Here is a 23,482-nt window from a genome sequence, read left to right on the forward strand (position 1 = left end):
TGTAGGGTAGTACATCACTTCTCTACATCTCTTGTATATTAGCTTGTATAGTAGCTTCTCTCACACTTAAAGTACCACATTGGACTTTAAGTGGGAGGTTGTTGGGGTATAAAGCCCAATGTGGTCGCCTAGGTAAGTGGGCGGACCGCCAGGTATGTTCACGTATTCTTTTGTAAAAACCTAATAAGAACTCACTATGCTCTACACATTACAGTAGAGCGAGTTCACCATATCGTCGTGCTCTTCTTCTCGCACTCTCTCTCGCGTCACACTTCCGCTCGTACTCCTTCAAATGTTGAGTGTCCCTCCTCTGTGGAAGAGGCACCTCACTTGATCAGCACATCGATGCCGTAGGAGAAGCTTATGCTGCAAGCCGGGACAACCGGTTGTCGATGCTAAGGAAACTAGGTGTCTATCCCTATTTCCACGGTTGAACAAAAGTGTCTCATCTGCTCAAAGATATTGGAGTCGTTGAAGTAAAAAACTAGAGTGTGTGTATGTATTCAATACTGAAAATGTTGGCAGAAAACTATCTTTTGCTTTGCTACTCAGATTGATAATCTAAGAGCATAAATGACTTCAAAAGAAGGGGGGGGGGAGGGGGGAGGTAAAACCATAGACACTTGCTGGAGATACTACCAACACGACGAAGAAGTTGGAACAATAACCGAAATCAACATTTGGCCTAAACTATGTGCACGCACACAAATTTTCTCTCTCTCTCTCTCTCTCTCTCTCTCTCACACACACACACACACACACACACATGTGCTTTGAGATCTCCATTTCATTTTTGTGTGCTAGATTCAGCTCTAAAGCTCCTCTGTTCAAGCTTTTGCACAATATGCAAAAGCTTTGCATAGTGTATAATATTTGTTGTGTCCTTCACCGAAGGCTGTAGGCCCTAGCTTGATCTGAACCTCGTACACACGCGAGGAAGGAAGATACCATCGTAGATGTGATACCACTTGTAGAGTTCACAATGCATGTGGATTATGAATGAGAAAAAGAGCATACACACATAGTGGGTGGAGCGCAGATTGAGGATTAGAATCCCTTGCAACTCCTTATTCTTTGTATTATCAATGAATAAGGTTAGACGTTAGGTGATGGGTTAGTAATGCTCTGGCCAGTTGACCCAAACCCAATAATAACACACTTATTTTACATATAAGGTTTTGTATAGTTCCTCGAAAACAAACTAGTGCTAAATTTGTTGTATAGGAAAACTCTCTTTTGTGCTTTTAAGCATTAGTTTATGTCACTATACCTTCATGGGTTTCTTCTTATTAATAAGCCTTAAATAACCCTAACACCATCCAAGGGAAAAAAATTAAAGAAGAACTCATTAGGTAATCCTCTATCACAACATGTGAACTTGAGGTGATTTATACGAAAAGGGATTAGGTTTTGTAATATCAAAAATTGATTTTCAAGTGATATCTCATGCAAATAACTAAAAGTGTGCTAACAATGTTGACATCTTATGTACTCATCAAACTCTCTATCTATATATGTCAATGATGATGTATAATATTCATAAACTTCATAGAGAGAAGACATGTTCCTCTCATTTCAATACATTTCTATCTCTTCTCCTTTCCCTTTCCCCCCCTCCCCCTTGAGTGAGATCCACCCACGAGTATAGAAAGGAAATTATTGGGGGTCCCTAACTTATACAATGGTTTAGATTTCAGAAAAATCCCCGTCCCCTACACTTACATGGCATGATATTTTTTCCATGGTCGATTTCCTAAGAAAGACGCATGCCTAGTTTGCTACATGGATGCAAATTATGCAGGGAATGTGGATAGTAGAAGGTTCATGTTAGAATATGCTTTACATTTATAGGTGGTACAATTTCATGGGGACCTCATCTACACAATCTCTCATTGAAGTTGATTATGTTGCTGTGTTAGAGGCTAGCAAGTAAGCTACATCGATTACGTGTCTGCTCGTAGTTTTGGGGATTACTATAGGCATTACTGTTTTGCATTGCAATAGTCTCAGTGCTATCTAGCTAGCAAGAAATCTAATGTTTCATGCAAATTCAAAGCACATTGATGTGAGGTATCACTTCATGACTCATGAAAGGTACATGAGGACAAATACATAGAGCTTAGCTACATTCACACAGACAATAATCCTACTAATTTAATATCTAAAGGTCTATTCTCTAAGAAGTTTGAACATTGTCGAGTGCTTATGAGCATTGGGTACATATTTATACTCTACATACCCTGTAAATATGTCAATAGCTGGCTGAAAGATTCATTGGCCTTTAAGTGTGAGGCTGTTGGGGAAAGGGCCATTTTGCCCTGGCCGCATATGGCAAGCAGTCCACTTACTACTAACTTCACTAACCATTTTTATATTCTTATTTATACAAAAATGAATATGGAGCGCATAGCGAAGTCTAACTACAGTGATCGCAAGAGTGAAGGCTTTCTCCACCATCTCTGTGTTGTTGCTCTCTCTCTCTCTCTCTCTGTTCTCTCTCTCTCTCTCTCTCTCTCTCTCTCTCTCTCTCTCTCTCTCTCTCTCTCTCTCCATGCACGCATCGCGAGTGCAAAACTCTTATGTATCAGAAATCCTATTGTAGCATGATGAAGAATGGGGTTTTTGTTAACCAAAAATGCTTCTTTGTTATTATGGGAAATAACCATAATTATTTACTATTTTTATTCACCAAGCCTCTCTAACTCCACAAGGATTTTTGATTCACAAATCAAGTGCCTTTGAGAATGTAGTTAAAACTATAGGAAACTTGAGACAACTTTGAGATTTAAATCACATAAATTGGGAAGTCATTAAATTGTCATAGTCCACTATTCATTGATTGAGAGGTGCAAAGTTAATGTTTTTATCATGCTTGTACTCATGCTTCAAGTATCCCTTTTAGGAGGCGGGCTTAGAGTGTCTTCTCCTCTATAACATGTCACTTACCAATTTACTTGTTTCTTGTGTGCTAAAAGGGATTTATTTGCAATCACTCTAACGCATTGAAAGCTTCACTCTTCCTTCTATGCAAATCACTTGTACTTTGAAAGCTTCAATCTTCCTTCTATGCAGGTCATAAAGTTAAGTTGCGCTTTGGAGAATTTTGTGGCCTTAGCTTTGTTGTGAATACATGCAATGGTCGCTTCCTCATATCACGCCAATGTATACATTCTTATGCTAGGCATTGGGAATTGGCACTTCCTAATTGTATTAACAATATTGATTCAAAAAGTTGTCTCTAAGTTAGAGCATGGGGCTTGATTCATGACCTAGTTCCTTTGTCTCTTCTATTATTAGGCCCTCGAAAACTTGAAAAAATTCCATGATAAATGGTTTTTATTGAATGCTTTATTATGTCATGAAATAATCTCAATTGGCAAAGGTACTCGCCACTCAATTGAGATGGTCGTTAAGGTCTTAGTAACATTGGTCAACTATATTTTTGAACCGTAAATAACCACGGAAATCACAGCATTGTCAACTTCTTGACTACTTTTACACATAAGCAAGGCTATCATACCTATTTAGTTGGTGGTTTTGGGCATTGCTTCTTAGTTTATAACCTAACTTCAAGATCTCCACGGACCACTTCAACAACATACTTGATAAGAAGGAGGACGCAAGTGCAGGGCTCATTATCTACATGGCAACCTTTGACATCAATGTGCACCGGTTTACAGCAATTGGAAAATCTTCAATTTCTATATGCTCATGTTCAAGGAACTACCTAAAACCAATGAAAAAGAGCCCAACAAGAATGTTGCACTTCTCAAGCGTTTTAAGAGGGGGAGGGTGGAGCTACCCAATGCCCACAGGTTGAAGGATCAAATAAGAAATGCTGTGGAATTTATGTTTGACCATGGTACTGACTTGTGTGGGGTCCTTTTGTGAGAAATGCGTTACCCACTAGACTTTCCCCTGGCTTTGCCTTAGGGGAATTACTAGTACTGCAAAGGCGGCCTCATGTTCAAGGAACTACCTAAAATCAATGAAAAAGATTGAGCCCAGCAAGAATGTTGCACTTCTCAAGCGTTTTTAGAAGGGGAGGGTGGAGCTACCCAATGCCCACAGGTTGAAGGATCAAATAAGAAATGCTGTGGAATTTATGTTTGACCATGGTACTGACTGTGTGGGGTCCTTTTGTGAGAAATGCGTTACCCACCAGACTTTCCCCTGGCTTTGCCTTAGGGGAATTATAGGCTATAGGCAGGAGGGGGTCTGAAAGTCGGCGTCATCACGACACCTCCATTCGATCCTCGCCTTTCACCGTAATACACAGACCCCTCTCGCTCGCAGAGCGCGTTGCTTCACTTCCGCTCTCTGCCCACTTTTTCGGGTCTCTTTTTCGCGCAGAGTGATCGCGGCAGATCGCAGAGCTATTTGTATGCGAGTGGACAGCTTTCCCGTCCGTGATCGTGCAAGTCGATTTTAGTCTATCAGCCTATCAGATTAACAAGCACCCAATTGGGTCATTCTCGAGCAGGACACAGAATAGATCGGTACAGGGAGATAGCAAGCGCCATGTGAGAGGCGGTTGTACAGAGCGTGTTTCAATGTTCGTATTAAAGCTATGTGAACGTGTGCTGTATCCACAGGTGTTTGCCCTGGATTTTCTTCGTGCCTGGGTCTTCTCACCGCGTGGGTGCAGACCCGTTTTTTCCTCTTCTGACGCACATCCCTGCATTTGGAGTCCCAAAGACAGCTTTACTCTTTAGTTGCTGAGACATTTGGGCCATTTGCGTAATAATGGAAAGCTGCTTCTCGTGCCTGCATGATACATGGCTCCACTGTATGTCCAATCGATTTCGAACAGCAGGGCACAGGTCACTCATGTAAATTTCACCAGCTCCATATGCCAAAAGGAAGCAGAAATGAGGGGTAGCACCACCAAAGAGATATCCTCCAGGGGGGCTCTCAGAGGTTTGCCTGTGCTTCTTCACGAAGACGAGAGTCATTGTGACAATGTCACTGTGGTGGGCTGTGTTCGAGATAAGACAGACCCGATGGAACAAACATTAAATTACATACTCAATGTAGGTCCAGGTCACCCAGCAGCTTTCACTGCAGGTGACGAGGTCTCCTTGCAACAAATACATTCATCTCTGCAGCAATTGTTGCGAGACTTACCCAGTTATGAGGAAAGTGGCAGAGATGGACTTATGATTGCAGATAGCGGATCAGGCAAAAAGGTCGTCGACATTGACAAGCAAAGTGTTTCAGGGGATCTTAAGTTTATGCGAGGGGGCCTGGTGTTGGAGAGTCAGGCTGCATTCAGTAGCGTGCGGTCTAACGCGTGTGTCTCACAAGGGAAGTGGATGTATGAAGTCACTCTTGAGACGGCAGGTATACAACAATTGGGATGGGCAACCAAGTCTTGTAGTTTTACAAGAGAAGAAGGTGTAGGTGATTCAACAGATTCATATGCTTATGACGGGAGAAGAGTCAGAAAGTGGAGTGTTTCATGGCATCCTTATGGCCAGCCTTGGGTTCCTGGAGATGTAATTGGATGTTGCATCAATCTAGATAAAGGTGAGATCTCTTTCTTGAGAAATGGTGTCTCACTTGGTGTTGCATTTACAGAGGTGGGACATTCTGAGCCAAAGTCTCCATATTTTCCTGCGATATCTTTGTCTCAAGGTGAGAGATGTGACTTAAATTTGGGGGGAAGACCTTTCAGGTATCCTGTGGAGAACTTTCAGCCTTTGCAAGTTCCCCCTTTGATGAACGATACAAGGATACCTTTATTGACACAGGCAAAGTATCTTTTGGGATGCTTCCAGAGGCTTTTGCAGCTTGATAGCAAAGAAGTTGTTGCTGCTATGGCACCTGTGGACAGATTAAGAAGATTGAAATCTCTTGGTGAATTCTCCAACCTTGTTGGAAAAGAGATCTGCAAAACATTTGTGGAACTATTGATTCATGCTTGTCAGAACACAAGAACGTTAGAATATGTGACTTGGGGAGCTTTTGTTCCCTTTTTAATGGAATTATACAGGTTCCAACCCCCGCATGATGTTTTCAGTGTCGATACAGCGCTGAACTTGATATTATCCTTTCTGGACTCGAGCAGTGCTTGCAGCTGCATAGGAGTGATTATGGAAGCTGTTGCTTATGGGTGTAGAACCTCAACCATTGTACTTGCAGAGTCTCCCTTTACAGGCTCTTACCCATACTTGGCATTAGCAATTCACCTATTGCGAAGACAGGACGTTTTAAGGCATTGGTGCAAGTCTGGAAGCTTTGAGGTGTGCTTGGAAGGCTTGCTTTCGAAGAAGGGACCAAACAAGTACGACCTTGAGAAATTGATGCCAACAGTTTGGTGGCCTGGATCTCGGGAGGATTCTTGTACAGAGAATAACATGAGACAGACTTCCCAAGCCTTGACGAAAGCAATCAGCAAGGTACTTGCGTTTTTCAGCGAATTGATGTCCCAGTTTTGACTTATGAATGCCCATATATTTCTTCTTCATGCTATTTTCTTTAGCCTCATTGCTGATGATTTGGATCCTTTCTTTTCTATCAGGTGGAAGAGCTACAGTGGGAGTTGTCGTATTGCCTCCTTGAGTTTGTTCCGACCCCAGATACAGGTTCAGGGCCTTCAGAGAGGTCGACTAAATCGACAGATCCATCAGGATCAGTTTTCATGGCATTTCTACGGCATCTTGTTGGCAAGAATAGGGGGGCTGCCAGAAATATGCCACCACCCGGTCTCTCTGATAACTCTGTACTGATGACAGCATATACTGTTCTCTTGCATTTTTTATCAGAGGGAATTCCTTCAGGCAGTTTAAAATCTGCTGCCTGCAAGGAGCTTGATAGCAATGTTGGATTTTTGCACAGAGGTGGTAGCCGAAGCTTTAATGTGCGACTATTTTTAGATGCAGACTCGTACGCTAGTGATTTTGCAAGGCTTGGTGGAACTTTCAGTCACCTCTTGAAGGCACACATCCTTGCTCCAGATGATTGTGAGGCAGTTGTTTGGGAGGAAGGTTGCATGGAAGATGGTGAGAAGAAAGTCACACATTTTGGGAAGCAAAAGCCATGTTGTTGCCCTGGAGTACCAGGTAGCCCTCTCAGCTGTAGCAAGGGGTATGTGAGGGTACTTAACAAAGGTTTCAACATCCATGTGAATAGTGTTAGTGAAAGCAGCGGAGCTACGAGGCCCGAGCAGGGAAGAAGAAGCAGCCCTGAAGATGAGGATGAGAAGCCCTGCTCAAGTGGCAGGGTTGAGCCTCTCTATGGCAGTTCTTTTTGTGTTAATGCAAAGGAGGACACCTACAGAGCTCATGGACCTGATGTTGTCCAGGAAGAGGAATTGCTGGATATCATGGTGTTACTGTATCATTTAGGCGTTGCTCCAAATTTCAAGCAGGTAAACCTTTTCCTTGCTTGTTGTTAGGGTTTTCAAACTAAGGTATAACTCCATACATTTATCTCCAGTATGGTTCTAGAGCGAGCTTTAACACCTCCACAGCTTTAACCCTAGATGTGCTGCTGCAAATGTGTACGCACAAAATCAATCAAGAAGGAAGATCGTGTTGTTTATGACATAAACATATATGCTGTCTTGGGTACCGTTGAATTGGACTATTTAAATTATGGGAATGGGCTGTCGGGAATTTTAGGGTGCAGGTTTTACTAGAATTGGGCTTGTGATAGTTCACCTGCATTTGCGGTAAGTGATCTCCCTTTCAGCCGTACTGGCAATGGAACCAAGTAGCCATGTCTGCGTTTAATAAAGACCTCTCTCATCTGTCCTGGCAACCGAAGCAGGTGGATTTTTCTCGTTTGTTTCGACATCCATAGAATCTAGGAGCCTTAGCAGCCTATTAGCATTCCCTACACACTGAAGGGAGTTTAGACTCGATTGGGCAACATGAAGAACAACCATTCTTATCATCGGATCATGTACAACCTTGTGGGTTTTATGCACGTTTGCCAAGGCAAGAGCCTTCTGAACAGGAACTGGAGTAGCTAATTGCTAATCCTCCACAGGTATTCACAGTTCCATTGCGATAGATTGCGAAACAAGAGAGTTTTCTCATAAGTGTCCCATTACGTGTGGGAGCTGCCGAGACACTCATAAACGTGTTTGCTCCGCTCAAAGTAACCAAAACAGAGAATTTCAGCTAGCTGCATTTATTTGCAGGTTTAGGGTTTCTGACCTAAACTGCAAGATAACACCTAGGAAGCTTCGGGGAAGCCTTGGGGTGGTTATAGAGTTCGGGCACCTGTCAGTGACCAAAAGAGGAAATTACAGCACACTCAAATTTACTTACAGCAGGAAAGCTTCTAATGCAAGGGAATCTGTACTTGTACTTTTGACCTATAGAGATTTTGGTGCGGTTATGCTTCAAAATTTGGGTGGAAAACCTGCAATTTCTGAAATTGCAACCCTTGACAGGTTTGGACAGCTTGGTGGGAGTTTGGTCTAAGTGTTCGGATCGCTGGTTTTCAATTGATTAAAGAAATACTGAAAGGGATGCGACTCTTTGGGGCCTACAGGGTGTCGGTCTTCGTTTGCACAGTGACAATTTAGTTGCTCGATTCATCTGTCTTGTCACGTGACACATCCAACTCTATGTCCGTGGACAAGCTACAGCACGACAAGAGTCCGGTCTGTAACAAACTGCTGACGTGTCAAAGCCTAAAGAATGGAGTCAACGCACAGATGTGGCCGAGGGGCCTAAACCCTAATTTTTGCCAGAAACCCTAACTACTGAAACCCTAATGCTGGAAACCCTAACCCTAAAACCTGCAAACCCTAATTTTGGAAACCCTAACCCTAAAACTACAAAAACCCTAACCCTAACCCTAAGGCAACAGACAGATTTCGAAAATTGCGCTGACATGATGACGTGGTAGGCTGTACGGATTTTCGTAAATTGCGTTGGCAGCTTTTTGGCTTTGCTTTTGAACCAGAAGCTTTTGAGTTTTAAAGGGTTTTTACTATAACTGCTTTTTAGGCCTAGGGCCTTTAAATATGAGGCTAGGGCTCATTCTCTGGCATGCTTCAGTACGAAGGTGCAGAGTCTCGAGTACCGGCTTGTACTGTGTTGATGCAGTATGAAGAAATACCGAAAGGGGTGCCAAGGTTTGGGGCCAATACTCTCTGGGGTGGAATTCCGCCACTCTGTGTCGCGTGTCGTCTCTCTCTCCATTTCAGTTCAGTTGTTATTTGAAGTGCTTAAAGTTGTTCAGTCTGTTCTTTTCTATTGGCACGTGGTGCCCGCCTTGTGACAGTGGTATTAGAGCATCAGGCGTGTGCTTTTCTGAAAGCATACCGGTCCCACAATAGAGCAGACAGAGCTTTATTTGAGGATATCTTCGCCCTCCACCCCGGACTTATTAGCCACTCCCACCCTTACTTCATCGCCCATCGGGCGCTTCACCGCAGTGTCTTATAGGGCATAAGCCAATTAAGAACCCAATACTTGGAATTCATGGATTCAGCAGAATATTTGCAGTTTCTGCTCAACGAGATTCACGACATTCTTTCACGGCATCCTCCGCAGAATCTTCCAATGCTGCAAGGTTTTCAACAATTTTTGAACTACATGTTACCCCCTCTGATGCCCCAGGTGGTACCTCCTCCTCCGACACCAGAAAGTACGAGAGCTTCCAACCGGCAACCTTCTCAGCCGTCTGTCCCGATCGGGGGAGTCTTCAGGAATATGGTGCAGCCATCTGACCCTGATCCAGTGCAACCGCCTTTGTCACAGCCATTCCCCCCACCTCCACCACCACCACCGCCATCGGGCTACAATGGTTGGAGCCCATATGGATACCCTTATTATCCATACTCGGGATATGCGCCAAACCAACCCAAAGATTTCAAAGATGGTGGCACGACAGTCAAATTTTTCACTTTTTCCGAGGTGAAAGATCGCAAGAAAGCATTGCAGTTTCTACAGCAATTCGACAACATCTATGCTTTAGGGAACTATACAGAAGAATCCAAGATTTCTCGAGCAGCGGGATTTCTTAGAGATAATGCTATGCAATGGTGGAGCTCAATCGCGACACAACCGCATGCTCCAAGGACCTGGCAAGCTTTCAAGACAGTTTTTGCACGTAGTTACATGACTTCTATGTTTGAAGTGCGGATTTTGGCAGAATGGGGCAACTTGAAAATGCTTGCCACTGAAACCATGGACGAATATAACCAAAGGTTTCTCGATGTGTACCTTCCGGTGTCCTTCTTTAGATTTGTTCCCTTGGAGGCCCAATGCGAGCGATACACCATTGGACTACCATCACCATTGCAGGAATATTGTCTATCCAAGCAAGTCTCTACCATGCAAGAACTTATGGACCATGCCGCGGTCGGCTACAAACTGATGAAGGGAAAGCTAGAGTTTACCATAGAAGAATCTCCGGCCACTAACCACAACTCTTGGCAACAACGAACAAATTCTCGAGAGTCTCGTGAAAATCAACCGCAACGGCTTCGTTTGACGCCTCAACAACGAGACACCTAACTACAAGAAGCCCGATGCTTTGGATGCTTTCAAACAGGGCATAATCATTCTAATTGTCCCAAACGCACTGATAGACTAGAGGAGCCGACGCCCGCACCAACGGTCGACAGAACCCCAGCGCCACCTCCTGCTAAGAGAGCTAGACCTGCTATTGGACTAGTTCCTGATATTTATGGCATACGCCTTGAGAGTACAAACGAATTGTGTCGAGCTTATGGCAAAGTCAATGGTTTCAAAGCCCTTATTTTCTTTGACCCCGGAGCTACAGAGAACTTTATCGATCAAGAATTCTTAAAGCAGATGCACTTTGAGTATGATGCAGAGGGTGGAGAAATTGAAGCTGAGCTAGCCACAGGGCAAACTCAGAAAGTAGTACCGCTCATTGGTGCTCTTCCAGTGACTATTCAAGATTATCATGGAAAAGCTGATTTCCACATCATGAAGTTGGGCAATTGTGACGTTCTATTAGGCATTCCTTGGCATGACAAGAATGATGCGACTCTCGAAGTCCGGAACCGAACCATCACCGTGATGCAGAAGGGTAAGCAAGTCGTCCTCAAAGTTCGGTTGTCTGAACAAAATCCTCAATAAACTCTCTAGTTGTATTATAGTTAGATACTTTTGAACTTTGTTTAAGAAAGTATTGTTTGAAACTTTGATTGAAATGGATGGTATCTGTTTTGAACCTGTTTTGGTGCCGATTTGAATTGTTTGACTCTGGTTTGATATTGGTTTCAATGATTGGTGATTTTACTCTCGGGTGGAGAAGTGAGAAATACAGTTTTGGTATTGTTTGAACCTCGGAACGACGCAGGCGGATGCCTGGGGAGCGTTTCGTTGTATGTTTGAAAACCTCCGAACGACGCAGGCTGATGCCTGGGGAGCGTTTGGTTGTATGCTTGTAAAATAATTGTTGTTGTGACTCCCGGCCCGGACCTGGATGGTTATGCGGGAGGAGTATTAAGAAGTCTGAGCAGTGGTTACTCTCAGCACCTCCAAACGACGCAAGCTGCGGTTTGGGGGGCGTTTGGTTGTAAAAGGCCTCTATATCTCCCAGCCTGGACCTTTTTAGGTTATGCGGGAGGAGTGATGAGGGAGTCGTTGAATATCTCCCGGCCCGGACCTTGTTAGGTTATGCGGGAGGAGTGTTCATCGTTTATGTTTCTATGTCTTGTAACATGCATATGTGAGCATTTGTGTTGCATTGTGATGTGCCAACCAGTGAATACTCCTAATTGGATGAGATTGCCCGGGTATGTAATTTTAGTACATCAAGACACCTGTGGAAGATCAGTATGGTCTGGGTGTGATGGCTTATTTTACTACGCCGGAATATCAAGAGTTCTGATATGGAGAAAGGAGAAGCTAACTCCTTGATCAAAACAGCCGAAAGGAGAAGCTAACTGCTTGATCAAAAGAGCAGAAAGGAGAAGCTAACTCCTTAATAAAAAGAGCAAACCGATTGTCCCTCGGAATGTTCCGCGGAATGACCCTCGGAAATTTTTTGAACTAACTTGAGTTGTTTTGCAGGTATGTTGTAATCGCGGACAATTACTCTCTTTCAAGAAGGGGAGATGTAACAAACTGCTGACGTGTCAAAGCCTAAAGAATGGAGTCAACATATAGATGTGGCCGAGGGGCCTAAACCCTAATTTTTGGCAGAAACCCTAAATGCTGAAACCCTAATGTTGGAAACCCTAACCCTAAAACCTGCAAACCCTAATTCTGAAAACCCTAACCCTAAAACCTACAAACCCTTAATTTTAAAAACCCTAACCCTAAAACTGCAGAAACCCTAACCCTAACCCCAAGGCAAAGACAGATTCCGAAAATTGCGCTGACATGATGACTTGGCAGGCTGTACGGATTTCCGTAAATTGCGTTGGCAGCTTTTTGGCTTTGCTTTTGAACTAGAAGCTTTTGAGTTTTAAAGGCTTTTTATTATAACTGCTTTTTAGGCCAAGGGCCTTTAAATATAAGGCTAGGGCTCATTCTCTGGCATGCTTTAGTACGAAGGTGCAGAGTCTTGAGTACCGGCTTGTACTGTGTTGATGCAATATAAAGAAATACCGAAAGGGGCGCCAAGGTTTGGGGCCAAAACTCTCTGGGGTGGAATTCCGCCACTCCATGTCGCGTGTCGTCTCTCTCTCCATTTCAGTTCAGTTGTTATTTGAAGTGCTTAAAGTTGTTTAGTCTGTTCTTTTCTATTGGCACGTGGTGCTCGCCTTGGGACACAGTCAGTCCAGATTTAGGAGTGTTCTGGCACTTTTGTGAGTCTGTTCGCAGACCGTGCATGCTCAGGCACTTGGAGTAGACGCATATCCTCCGGTTGCACAGAGCATGATCATAAGCATTTCCATCAGAATCCATCAAAATCCTTCAGGGGAATTTCCCAGTGCATTTAACCTATTTTTCTTATTTTTGACATTTTTCACTTATTTATTAAGTGACTTTTGTTGGGTATTGAGTAGGGCAAATTGGGTAAGATAATATATAAGCAAACCTAGGCTAGCACTATTTGGCAGAAGAGCAAGGAGAACACAGGCCAAGGGCAGCAGGTTTCCCCTCTCTCTCTCAAGCAAGACTCCCCCTTTATTGGTGTCGTATTCTCTTCTCTATCTCTCAGTCTCATGCACTTCCATTCAGAGTGTCCATTCATTTTGCTTGTGTCCATTGCACTCTCTTATTAAGAATGGAAGGCTCTCCCTTCCATAAGTAAAAGGAACCTTGAGCACAGTTCGGAGCACTCATCTTGAGCAAATTCAACATTCATTCTGCTGCACCTTACATTGGTATCAGAGCTTTGACAGTGTTATGTATCACTCAAGGAAAGAACCACATAATTTTTTTTGCTTGTTGAGGCGCACGAACCCAAGTTCACTTGGGCGTGTCGATTCCTATTCGTGTTTTTGAAGAGTGATAGGAATCCCAAGACAGAAGGGCTTGTCCTGCCTCCCCTTGTGCCTCTTTTCACTCATTGAAAACGGACCGTGCACTTAGCGGCCGGCCAATCGACGTGAGGTGGGAAAAAGCAACCTTGGTGTGAGCGCAAGGCCGCCAAGGGGTGCGCCTGCAGGAGAGAAGAACTCGGGTAAAGAGAAGATCCTTCTCAAGAACATATTGCAAACGAAAGAAGAACCCAAGAACCTCAAGAACCTCAAGACCCGCAAAAACTCAAGAACCCCAAGAACCAAGACCCCCAAGAACCTAAGTTCCTCGTGAACTTAAGAACCCAAGACCACAAGAACCCACAAGAACCCACAACTTCAGTGGATGGTCATCACTCGAGGCGGAATGGATACTTCGCTTGGAGGTGATGAGCATGAGAGAGGCGAAGAAGAATTTTCCCCACCAAGAGGTTTTTCCGACCCTCCCCCTTTCCCATCTATGCCAAGGATTGCACTTACTCCTATGAAGGAGTTGATGTAGTTGTTTATGGACAACAAGTTCGAACGCGAAGCAAGAGAAGCAGAAAGAAAGGCCTACGAAGAAAGTATGGCAGCCATAGATCGTGAATACGACGCAAAAATGGAAGCCATAGAGCGTGAGCACGAGCTCGAGAACAAAGAAAGACTAGCAAGATTTGATCGTGAGAACAAAGCAAGAATGCAAGAGATGTTGCGACTCTTTTCTCAAGTGCAGGGCACAGATGCAAGAGATTCGGGAAAAGGAGACTCTCTCGATCTCTTCTTCTCCAAAGCATGATACACAGGATTTGCATGATGATTTGAATGATAATGACAAGCATGATGATTTGGACGACAATGACAAGCATGATGATTTGCATGACCAAGATGTGATTTCTCACGAGCATGATGATTTGTATGACAACGATGTGATTGTTCACAAGAATGATGGGAGTGTTGATACTGTTTCTAGTGAAGCTAACCTCATTGCAGATTCAATCAACCACGAAGAACCAATCTTGGCTCTCGAGTCAAGGTCCAAAGAACCCCCTCAGGAAGAACCGATCTTGGCTCTCGAGCTTAGGTCCCAAGAACCCCCTCAGGAAGAAGCGATCTTGGCTCTCGAGTCTAGGTCCAAAGAACCCTTACAGGAAGTACTATGTGTTCGAATGATTCGTCAGTACGCATTGTACGAGTGTTTCATTCGTGATCGTTTCCTGTATTTTAGTCAGCGCCTTTATGTGATCCCTTTTCCTAGGCATGACATATTGCACGTTGAGCACGTTTCACTCATGAATGAGCACGAATGTATGCGGATTGTTCATGAAAAGTATGCATTCAAGGAAGTCACATTTCATGTCTCTTCCTTGGCACGACACAGTTGTAGAAAGAGCACATGAGAGTATGAGCACCAAGCATGTGTATTTCCGTTGTGAATTGCCACAGTTGATTGCTTTAGATCAGAAGAGAAATATTTGATCTCATGATTTGTGTGTGTGTGGTGAACGGTTTGACACTCCGTCTCTTTATTCATCTACATTGCATGCACAGTCTTTGAGGAAGACAAGATTTTTTCCAGTCACTTTACATGGAATAGGTATGTTTATGTTTTTGTGTTGGAAGTGGTTTCAGGAATGTTCAGCCATGTTGAAGAAGGAAGAAGTATTCCTCTAGACGCAGTTGAAGCATTGAAGGAGCCATAAAAGACTTTGTGTCGCTTTCGGCGCGGCCCAAAAAAGCAAGCGTTGCAGACCTTTATGAAGTTCAAGTATTGCACAACCAACACATCAGAGTGGGTCGGCAAAGAGTCCTTTCCAGGATTCCTGATGTTGTTGGCGCTCTCCCTGTTGCTAAATTGGCTTTATCTAACAGAAAAATAATTCTAAACGAATTATTGGATTTATAAGTGAGAGGGTTTTCTCGCTTGGAACAAAAGGAAAAATAATTCTAAATGAATTATTGGAATTTTAAGTGAGAGGGTTTTTCTCACTGGATACATCTGAGTATAGAGTATTCTTGGTGCGTCATTCAAAGTAATGACGAGAGCACTGTGAACGGGAATATCTGTAAGGCCACCAAGAACGAGTACTTCTGATGCGTCACATCGGATGGGTGACAGGGAGCATCCGAAAGAAGTATCTGACCATCCGGGAACGGACATCTTTGATGCGTCATAGGATGGGTGACATAGAGCATCGTGAAGGAGATTGTACCGTAAGTTCGTTGGGAAAGGACTAGGTGATGGGTATTCCTGATGCGTCACAAGGTGGGTGACGGGTACATCGGAAAGGGAATATCCATAGTCGGGAGGAAATTCCGAACTGTGTTAGAATTGTGCACAAGGAAAAGCAAGCACTTGAATGAAGATGGGTTTAGAGGAAACTTTGAGGAAAAACAGATGCTTTTTGAGAAAGCGGGATTGCTTTTCGGGAAAGCAGATGCCTTTCCACGAGGAAGTTTATGTTTGCATTGCAATTGTGCGTGTGATTGCATCCAAGGACGCCTGGGAAGTGCTGTGAAAGCATTGTTTTTAACTTATAAGGTTTTATTGAGTTTTTGGGCTGGTTCAGACTATTTTTAAAATATGCCGGCCGCCCACTTAATAAGTGGGCAGCCATCTGATAAATAAGGCAACAGATCAGCCAGCGTTTTCTCTCTCTCTTTTGCTGGCAGAACGGGAAAAAAAAAAATTGAATTTTTTTTTTTGGAAAAAAAAAAAAAAAAACAGCCGCGATCTCTATGCGAGCAGCTTTTCGTGCCCGTGGCTAGGAGCTATAAAAGCATCACATGCCCTCACTCATAGGGGAGGACCAATCTTTGCAAGGAGGAGATGCTACTGCAGATTTCAGCCGTAAAGAAGACGTCGCCAGTGATGCCCATGGCTGCCCCAAGTGTACTAGATGTCGCCAAGACCCAGTGCGCGAGTTCCCTCGCGAAGAAGTGCCTACGAAGCGTGTTTGCATCGCGACAAGTTCCTGTTTTTCTCTGTTTTCAGCCCATAAATGTCGTAGACGAGGCTGATTTACGAGAAGGAACCCGAGAACACACCTCTTTTGTGTGTAGGATTGAAAGAGAGGATTTTTCTATGTAAAGATCTCTTCCGGGGAATTGCTTTTCGAGAACGGAGTTGCGTTTCGAGCGTCGAGACTTTGAAGGTAACGTTTTTCATGTTATGATCTTTGAGTATTTGATTGCAGGTGTACTTCTTCTTCGTAAGGGAGTAGAGCAGAGGAAGGCATGAGCCTCTGCAGGAGAAAAGCACTCTGAGGAACTAGAGCCAGATCAGCCCAAGGGTTTCGTACCCGAGTTTGGGAAGAAGATCCACGGATCGGAGAGAGGTAGTCTGTCAAGTTGCGATCCGAAAGTTGGGATTCCCAAGTAAGGACTTCGTGTCTGGGAAAGCAGAGTTGTTTTGCGGGAAGAGGACTCTGGAAAGAGAGTTAGAAAGAGTTGCAGGGATGTCATGCCCTGAGTCTGGAAGGTGAGATCCAGAGGCGAGAACCTTGGTTCTCAAGGATTTGGAATAAGGAACGGAAGTTCCTTGGAATAGGGTTTTGCCCTAGGAATCGGAAGCTGAGGCTTCCGGGAACCATCAAGTCTTATTCTAGAACGAACGTGGTAATACGTTCGGTTCAAGTGCTTGTATAGACTTCGCCTCAGTAATAAAGATACTATTACGGGGGGAGACCAGCCCATCTTCTGGTCCCAGTACTGTGTCGATCTTCTCACTCTCTATCTCTCTCTCTCTATTTATTTCTCTCTTTATCCTCTGGCTTCAGTAATAAGTGATAAATCCTATTTATCCGAATGTATTTTATATTGTTATGCGCTCCCGTTTGTGACAGTGGTATCAGAGCATGGTCTCCTCTCTTTCTCTGTAAATGAGGATGACTCTGGGAAGATACGGGAAGAAGCCATGACAAGCCAAGAGAGAAATAAGCAGGCGGAACCCTAAGTCCTGCAAGGAAAAGCTCGCAGAGTTGGAAATTTTTTTTCTCTCTGCAAGAAGTCGACACAAGGCTTGGGATTCTTTGAGAAGGCGACAAGAGCATGATGCTCAAGAACCTAGAGAATCCAAGGAGCGGAATGCTCGAGATTCTTCAGAATCCAGAAAATATCCATGAACGTCAATCCAGAACTATAGCCATGAAATCCTGTCATTCCGGGAAGGATATGAAGAAGGTCTCTAGACCTAGGAACACTTCCAGTCAAGTTTGATACTTTTGACAGAAGGGAAGATGCCCCGAAAGCTACCGCTTACAGTCGACAGTTTGAAGTTGCCTTTGCATATGGCAATTTCTGAGAAGCGTCGAAGATGAGGCATGTGATTAAACACCTCAAGGGGATTGCAAGTACTTGGTGGTATACCAAAGCTCTGCAAGGAACTTATAACAAGACTTCGATTCAATTCAAGGCTGAATTTTCCGACAAATTTTTTTCCTCTACGCTTTGAGGAAGGCATTCAAGAAGATTGGGATTGGTTTGCCCAATAGGAACACGAGCGAGTCAAAGCAAGTAGTGGTTCACTCTTGCCAAGGTAGGTCCATTCTTGATCCTCTCTGAGGAAGGAAAGATGAACAAATTTAACGAAGGACTTTTGCCCGAATTTTGTAAACCCATCTGCAAGATACTTTGCAGCAGATGGTGGAGTCAGCAATAAAAGCTGAAAGTGTACACCCTAGTGTACATAGAATCCAATCCCCGTAGTGGGACGGGAATCATTGAACACAGAAAGTTTGGAGTAAGGGAATTCAATCTAACTCCTGAGTTCTTGAGTAGAAGACCCTCGAACTTTAAGTGAGAGGGCAGGTTTTCAATCAAAGTTACATCTTTGAGGAAATCATAAAGTGCATTGTGCTTGTTTGCTCTTTTGCACAAGATATGGTTATGTCTAACCTGGACTACCACTCTCGAGTGTTTATGAGAGCAGGATCAAACTGAACCATTGTTTTGTGTTCTGAGATGAATTGGTTTGCTTAACTAGCTGGAAGGTCAACTATTGATCTGGTATATGGTAATTCTCGAACAGATTACCTGCTACTGCGGGTAGGAAATTATGAAGGAACCATTCTGAGCTTTCAAGCAAAGAAAAGCTTTCATGAAGCTTGAGTACTCTTTAAGCCCACACCCCCTACACGGTAAGGGAAGATATGGTAGTGCTTTTTGCACAAGTGAATGAACACTCTCTTTAGGAGGGAAGGAACAAGCGACGACTACGGCCTGTGCTAGAGGGATTCAAGGATTAAAATCCTAGATTATTTGATGAGCGGGTTTTGCTCTAAGATCGAGCCAAGTGATCGTCAAGTTGAGCGTCTTCGCTCTAAGGATTTTACGAAGGGAAGGTAATTTCCCAGGTTCACCGAAACTCTAACACAGCTTAAGAATTATGTACACTTTTGAGTACATGGATAACACACGAAGATGCAGACCTATGCCAAGGAACTGGACGAGAGTTTGTTATACTCTCTTGAGCGCCTTTTTGCGCGCAAGAATATTTCGACACGAGAATCTCTATTTGAGATGTGTTTGGTAGAAGGAATTTGAGTTTCTCTACGGAGAAGAGGTTTTCCGATGGTCGTTGATCATTGAGTACGCTATGTGCCTTTACCATTACAGTAGCAACTTTTGGTTGCGGTATATGTTTCTCCATGAGAAGGTCAAGTAGCATTTACACGCTGCTGGAATAAATTCGAACTATTATGTTCATAAGAATATAGCTCGCCAACCGTTTCAAAATGGTAAGAATTACATATGGGAGAACATCCCTAAGAATCAAAGAAGGTTCGCTCTATTGTGAACCGGGTTTGAACGTACGTTCAGAAAATGCTATGGCTAGAATCCTATCTGCCTGAGATTTTGCAAGGCGTCATTGATGCTTGCAAGGAGGAAAAGATTGGAAGGAAGTGCGCCGTGCACAAAGAATCTTCGAATTGGAACCGTCTGCCTACGTTGAGTGACAGCCCGAAACAAGAACCTTCTTTAAGGTGATCGCAAACTTTGTTTGTGAAAGAAAGACATCGAGCTTAATGCTCTATGACTTGAGCATTCCCTATGTGGGAGGACACAAGAGGTTTAATACCCTCTAAACTAACAACGCAGGATTCTGCGCAAGGACAGATACCTAGATTGATTTCTAGGAGGATTATTCTTCTCAGATTGAGAAGGTGGATTTGAGTTAACAGACTCTCGAATGAGGAAACGTTCGATCTGTTGGAAAGACGCGAATGATGAGTTCTTCCACGGCTCGTAAGTTTGATGATTGGTGAAGGATGTCCTCGAGGTACTAGAGGAAGGACATGAATCGGTAAGCTAAGTATTGAATTATTAAATTTTTGAATTTTTGTTTAATTTAATTTGTAACTTCTCTTTTGAGAAAGGACTAGCTCAACTAACCATTGAGCAAGATTTGAAATTTTCCGGTTTCTCCCCGGCAGTTCAGTTGGACCTCTACAGTTGAGGACAACTGTTTATAAGTGAGAGGGATGTTGCTAAATTGGCTTTATCTTACAGAAAAATAATTCTAAACGAATTATTGGATTTATAAGTGAGAGGGTTTTCTCGCTTGGAACAAAAGGAAAAATAATTCTAAATGAATTATTGGAATTTTAAGTGAGAGGGTTTTTCTCACTGGATATATCCGAGTACAGAGTATTCCTGGTGCGTCATTCAAAGTAATGACGGGAGCACTGTGAACGGGAATATCTGTAAGGCCACCAAGAACGGGTACTTCCGATGCGTCACATCGGATGGGTGACAGGGAGCATCGGAAAGAAGTATCCGACCATCCGGGAACGGACATCTCTGATGCGTCATAGGATGGGTGACATAGAGCATCGTGAAGGAGATTGTACCGTAAGTTCGGTAGGAGAGGACTAGGTGATGGGTATTCCTGATGCGTCACAAGGTGGGTGACGGGTACATCGGAAAGGGAATATCCATAGTCGGGAGGAAATTCTGAACTGTGTTAGAATTGTGCACAAGGAAAAGCAAGCACTTGAATGAAGATGGGTTTAGAGGAAACTTTGAGGAAAAACAGATGCTTTTTGAGAAAGCGGGATTGCTTTTCGGGAAAGCAGATGCTTTCCCGCGAGGAAGTTTATGTTTGCATTGCAATTGTGCGTGTGATTGCATCCAGGGACGCCTGGGAAGTGCTGTGAAAGCATTGTTTTTAACTTATAAGGTTTTATTGAGTTTTTGGGCAGGTTCAGACTATTTTTAAAATATGCCGGCCGTCCACTTAATAAGTGGGCAGCCATCTGATAAATAAGGCAACAGATCAGCCAACGTTCTCTCTCTCTCTTTTTCTGGCAGAACGGGAAAAAAAAAAAGAAAAAAAACGGCCGCGTTCTCTACGTGAGCAGCTATTCGTGCCCGTGGCTAGGAGCTATAAAAGCATCACATGCCCTCACTCATAGGGGAGGACCAATCTTTGCAAGGAGGAGATGCTACTGCAGATTTCAGCCGTAAAGAAGACGTTGCCAGTGATGCCCATGGCTGCCCCAAGTGTACCAGATGTCGCCAAGACCTAGTGCGCGAGTTCCCTCGCGAAGAAGTGCCTACGAAGCGTGTTTCCATCGCGACAAGTTGCTGTTTTTCTCTGTTTTCAGCCCATAAACGTCGTAGACGGGGCTGATTTACGAGAAGGAACCCGAGAACACACCTCTTCTGTGTGTAGGATTGAAAGAGAGGATTTTTCTACGTAAAGATCTCTTCCGGGGAATTGCTTTTCGAGAACGGAGTTGCGTTTCGAATGTCGAGACTTTGAAGGTAACGTTTTTCATGTGTACTTCGAGAACGGAGTTGCGTTTCGAACTTCGAGATCTTTGAGTATTTGATTGCAGGTGTACTTCCTCTTCGTGAGGGAGTAGGAGCAGAGGAAGGCATGAGCCTCTGCAGGAGAAAAGCGCTCTGAGGAACTAGAGCTAGATCAGCCCAAGGGTTTCGTACCCGAGTTTGGGAAGAAGATCCACGGATCGGAGAGAGGTAGTCTCTCAAGTTGTGATCCGGAAGTTGGGATTCCCAAGTAAGGACTTCGTGTCTGGGAAAGCAGAGTTGTTCTGCGGGAAGAGGACTCTGGAAAGAGAGTTAGAAAGAGTTGCAGGGATGTCATGCCCTGAGTCTGGAAGGTGAGATCCAGAGGCGAGAACCTTGGTTCTCAAGGATTTGGAATAAGGAACGGAAGTTCCTTGGAATAGGGTTTTGCCCTAGGAATCGGAAGCTGAGGCTTCCGGGAACCATCAAGTCTTATTCTAGAACGAACGTGGTAATACGTTCGGTTCAAGTGCTTGTATAGACTTCTCCTCAGTAATAAACATACTATTACGAGGGGGGACCAACCCATCTTCTGGTCCCCAGTACTATGTCGATCTTCTCACTCTATCTCTCTCTCTCTCTCTTTATTTCTCTCTATATCCTCTGGCTTCAGTAATAAGTGATAAATCCTATTTATCCGAATGTATTATATATTGTTATGTGCTTCCGTTTGTGACACTCCCTCTACGCCATACTGTTCGGTACCAGTACCTCACTTAAAAGACTTTGTGTCGCTTTCGGTGCGGCCTAAAAAAGCAAGCGTTGCAGACCTTTATGAAGTTCAAGTATCGCACAACCCACACAACAGAGTGGGCCGGCGAAGAGTCCTTTCCAGGATTCTCAATGTTGTTGGCGCTCTCCCTCGACGCCATACAGTTCGGTACCAGTACCTCACTTTGAAAAGGAGGGGATGTCACGTGACACATCCAACCCTATGTGTCCGTGGACAAGCTACAGCACGACAAGAGTCCAATCAGTCCAGATTTAGGAGTGTTCTGGCACTTTTGTGAGTCTGTTCGTAGACCGTGCATGCCCAGGCACTTAGAGTAGATGCATATCCTTCGGTTGCACACAACATGATCATAAGCATTTCCATCAGAATCCTTCAGGGGAATTTTCCAGTGCATTTAACCTATTTTCCTTATTTTTGACATTTTTCACTTATTTATTAAGTGACTTTTGTTGGGTATTGAGTAGGGCAAATTGGGTAAGATAATATATAAGCAAACCTAGGCTAGCACTATTTGGCAGAAGAGCAAGGAGAACACAGGCCAAGGGCAGCAGGTTCCCCCTCTCTCTCTCAAGCAAGACTCCCCCTTTATTGGTGTCATATTCTCTTCTCTATCTTTAACTCTCATGCACTTCCATTCACAGTGTCCATTCATTTTGTTTGTGTCCATTGCACTCTCTCATTAAGAACTGAAGGCTCTCCCTTCCATAAGTAAAAGGAACCTTGAGCACAGTTCGGAGCACTCATCTTGAGCAAATTCAACATTCATTCCGTTGCACCTTACATGTGTTCTCTGTTCTTCTCAATCCTTTGTGTGAAATTAACAGGTAATTGAATTAGTATTGCTGTCACGGGGACAAACTGTAAGGTGCAGCGGAATGAATGTTGTACTTTTCTCAAGATGAGTGATCCAAACTGTGCTCAAGGTTCCTTTTGTTCTTATGTTCTTAATGAGAGTGCAATGAACACAAACAAAGTGAATGGACACTGTGCATGAAAGTGCATGAGACTGAGAGGTAGAGAGAGGAGATTACGACACTAGAGACGTTGGTAAACCCTCCACCGAAGGCCCCACTCTCTATGGCGAGAGCGGTCTACTTATGATTTCACCAATCTCTACAATGCTTGGACTTGCCGACGATGTCGACGACGATGAGAATGACGACGAGACGGGCTGAAATTTGAGAATGCTAAGGCCTGAAATCTGCAAATCTTTATCTGCTGAATTCTGACTCTATGTCGATGACGACGATGCAACGACGCGTTGAAAACGCAGATGCTGAAATCTGCGTGTTCCGGGCTGAAATTGCAAACTTCGATGGATCCCACCATGCGGCTAGGAACTGCTGCGGGAAAGTGAGATCTGCGAGGTTCGGGACTTGTTCTGCAGGTTCTAACTGTTGAAAACTAAAAACACTGAGCCTAGGGCTGATTCCGTTGCGAAGATGTGAAAAAACGCTGAGGTTGATCTGCAAACCAAAAACGCTAGGGCTGAATTCTGCTGTCTGGAGAAATCTGCTATGGATTTGCTGATGCAACTGCTAACGCTAGGG

General features: G+C 43.9%; 1 protein-coding gene across 1 annotated transcript in view; it reads left to right on the forward strand.

Annotated features, from left to right (window-relative positions):
* The first annotated feature begins 4,199 nt into the window (after nt 1-4,199).
* LOC147423766 (E3 ubiquitin-protein ligase RKP) overlaps nt 4,200-23,482 on the forward strand; it is a 114,172-nt gene continuing 94,889 nt past the window's right edge. Inside the window, exons 1-2 of the mRNA XM_086501178.1 lie at nt 4,200-6,401; nt 6,524-7,372. Coding sequence (XP_086357304.1) covers nt 4,779-6,401; nt 6,524-7,372 — 2,472 coding nt within the window. The 5' untranslated portion in view covers nt 4,200-4,778. The remainder of the gene's footprint in view (nt 6,402-6,523; nt 7,373-23,482) is intronic.

The sequence above is a fragment of the Adiantum capillus-veneris genome, chromosome 26 (genome assembly GCF_014529385.1).
Source record: "Adiantum capillus-veneris isolate H3 chromosome 26, ASM1452938v2, whole genome shotgun sequence".
NCBI lineage: Eukaryota > Viridiplantae > Streptophyta > Polypodiopsida > Polypodiales > Pteridaceae > Adiantum > Adiantum capillus-veneris.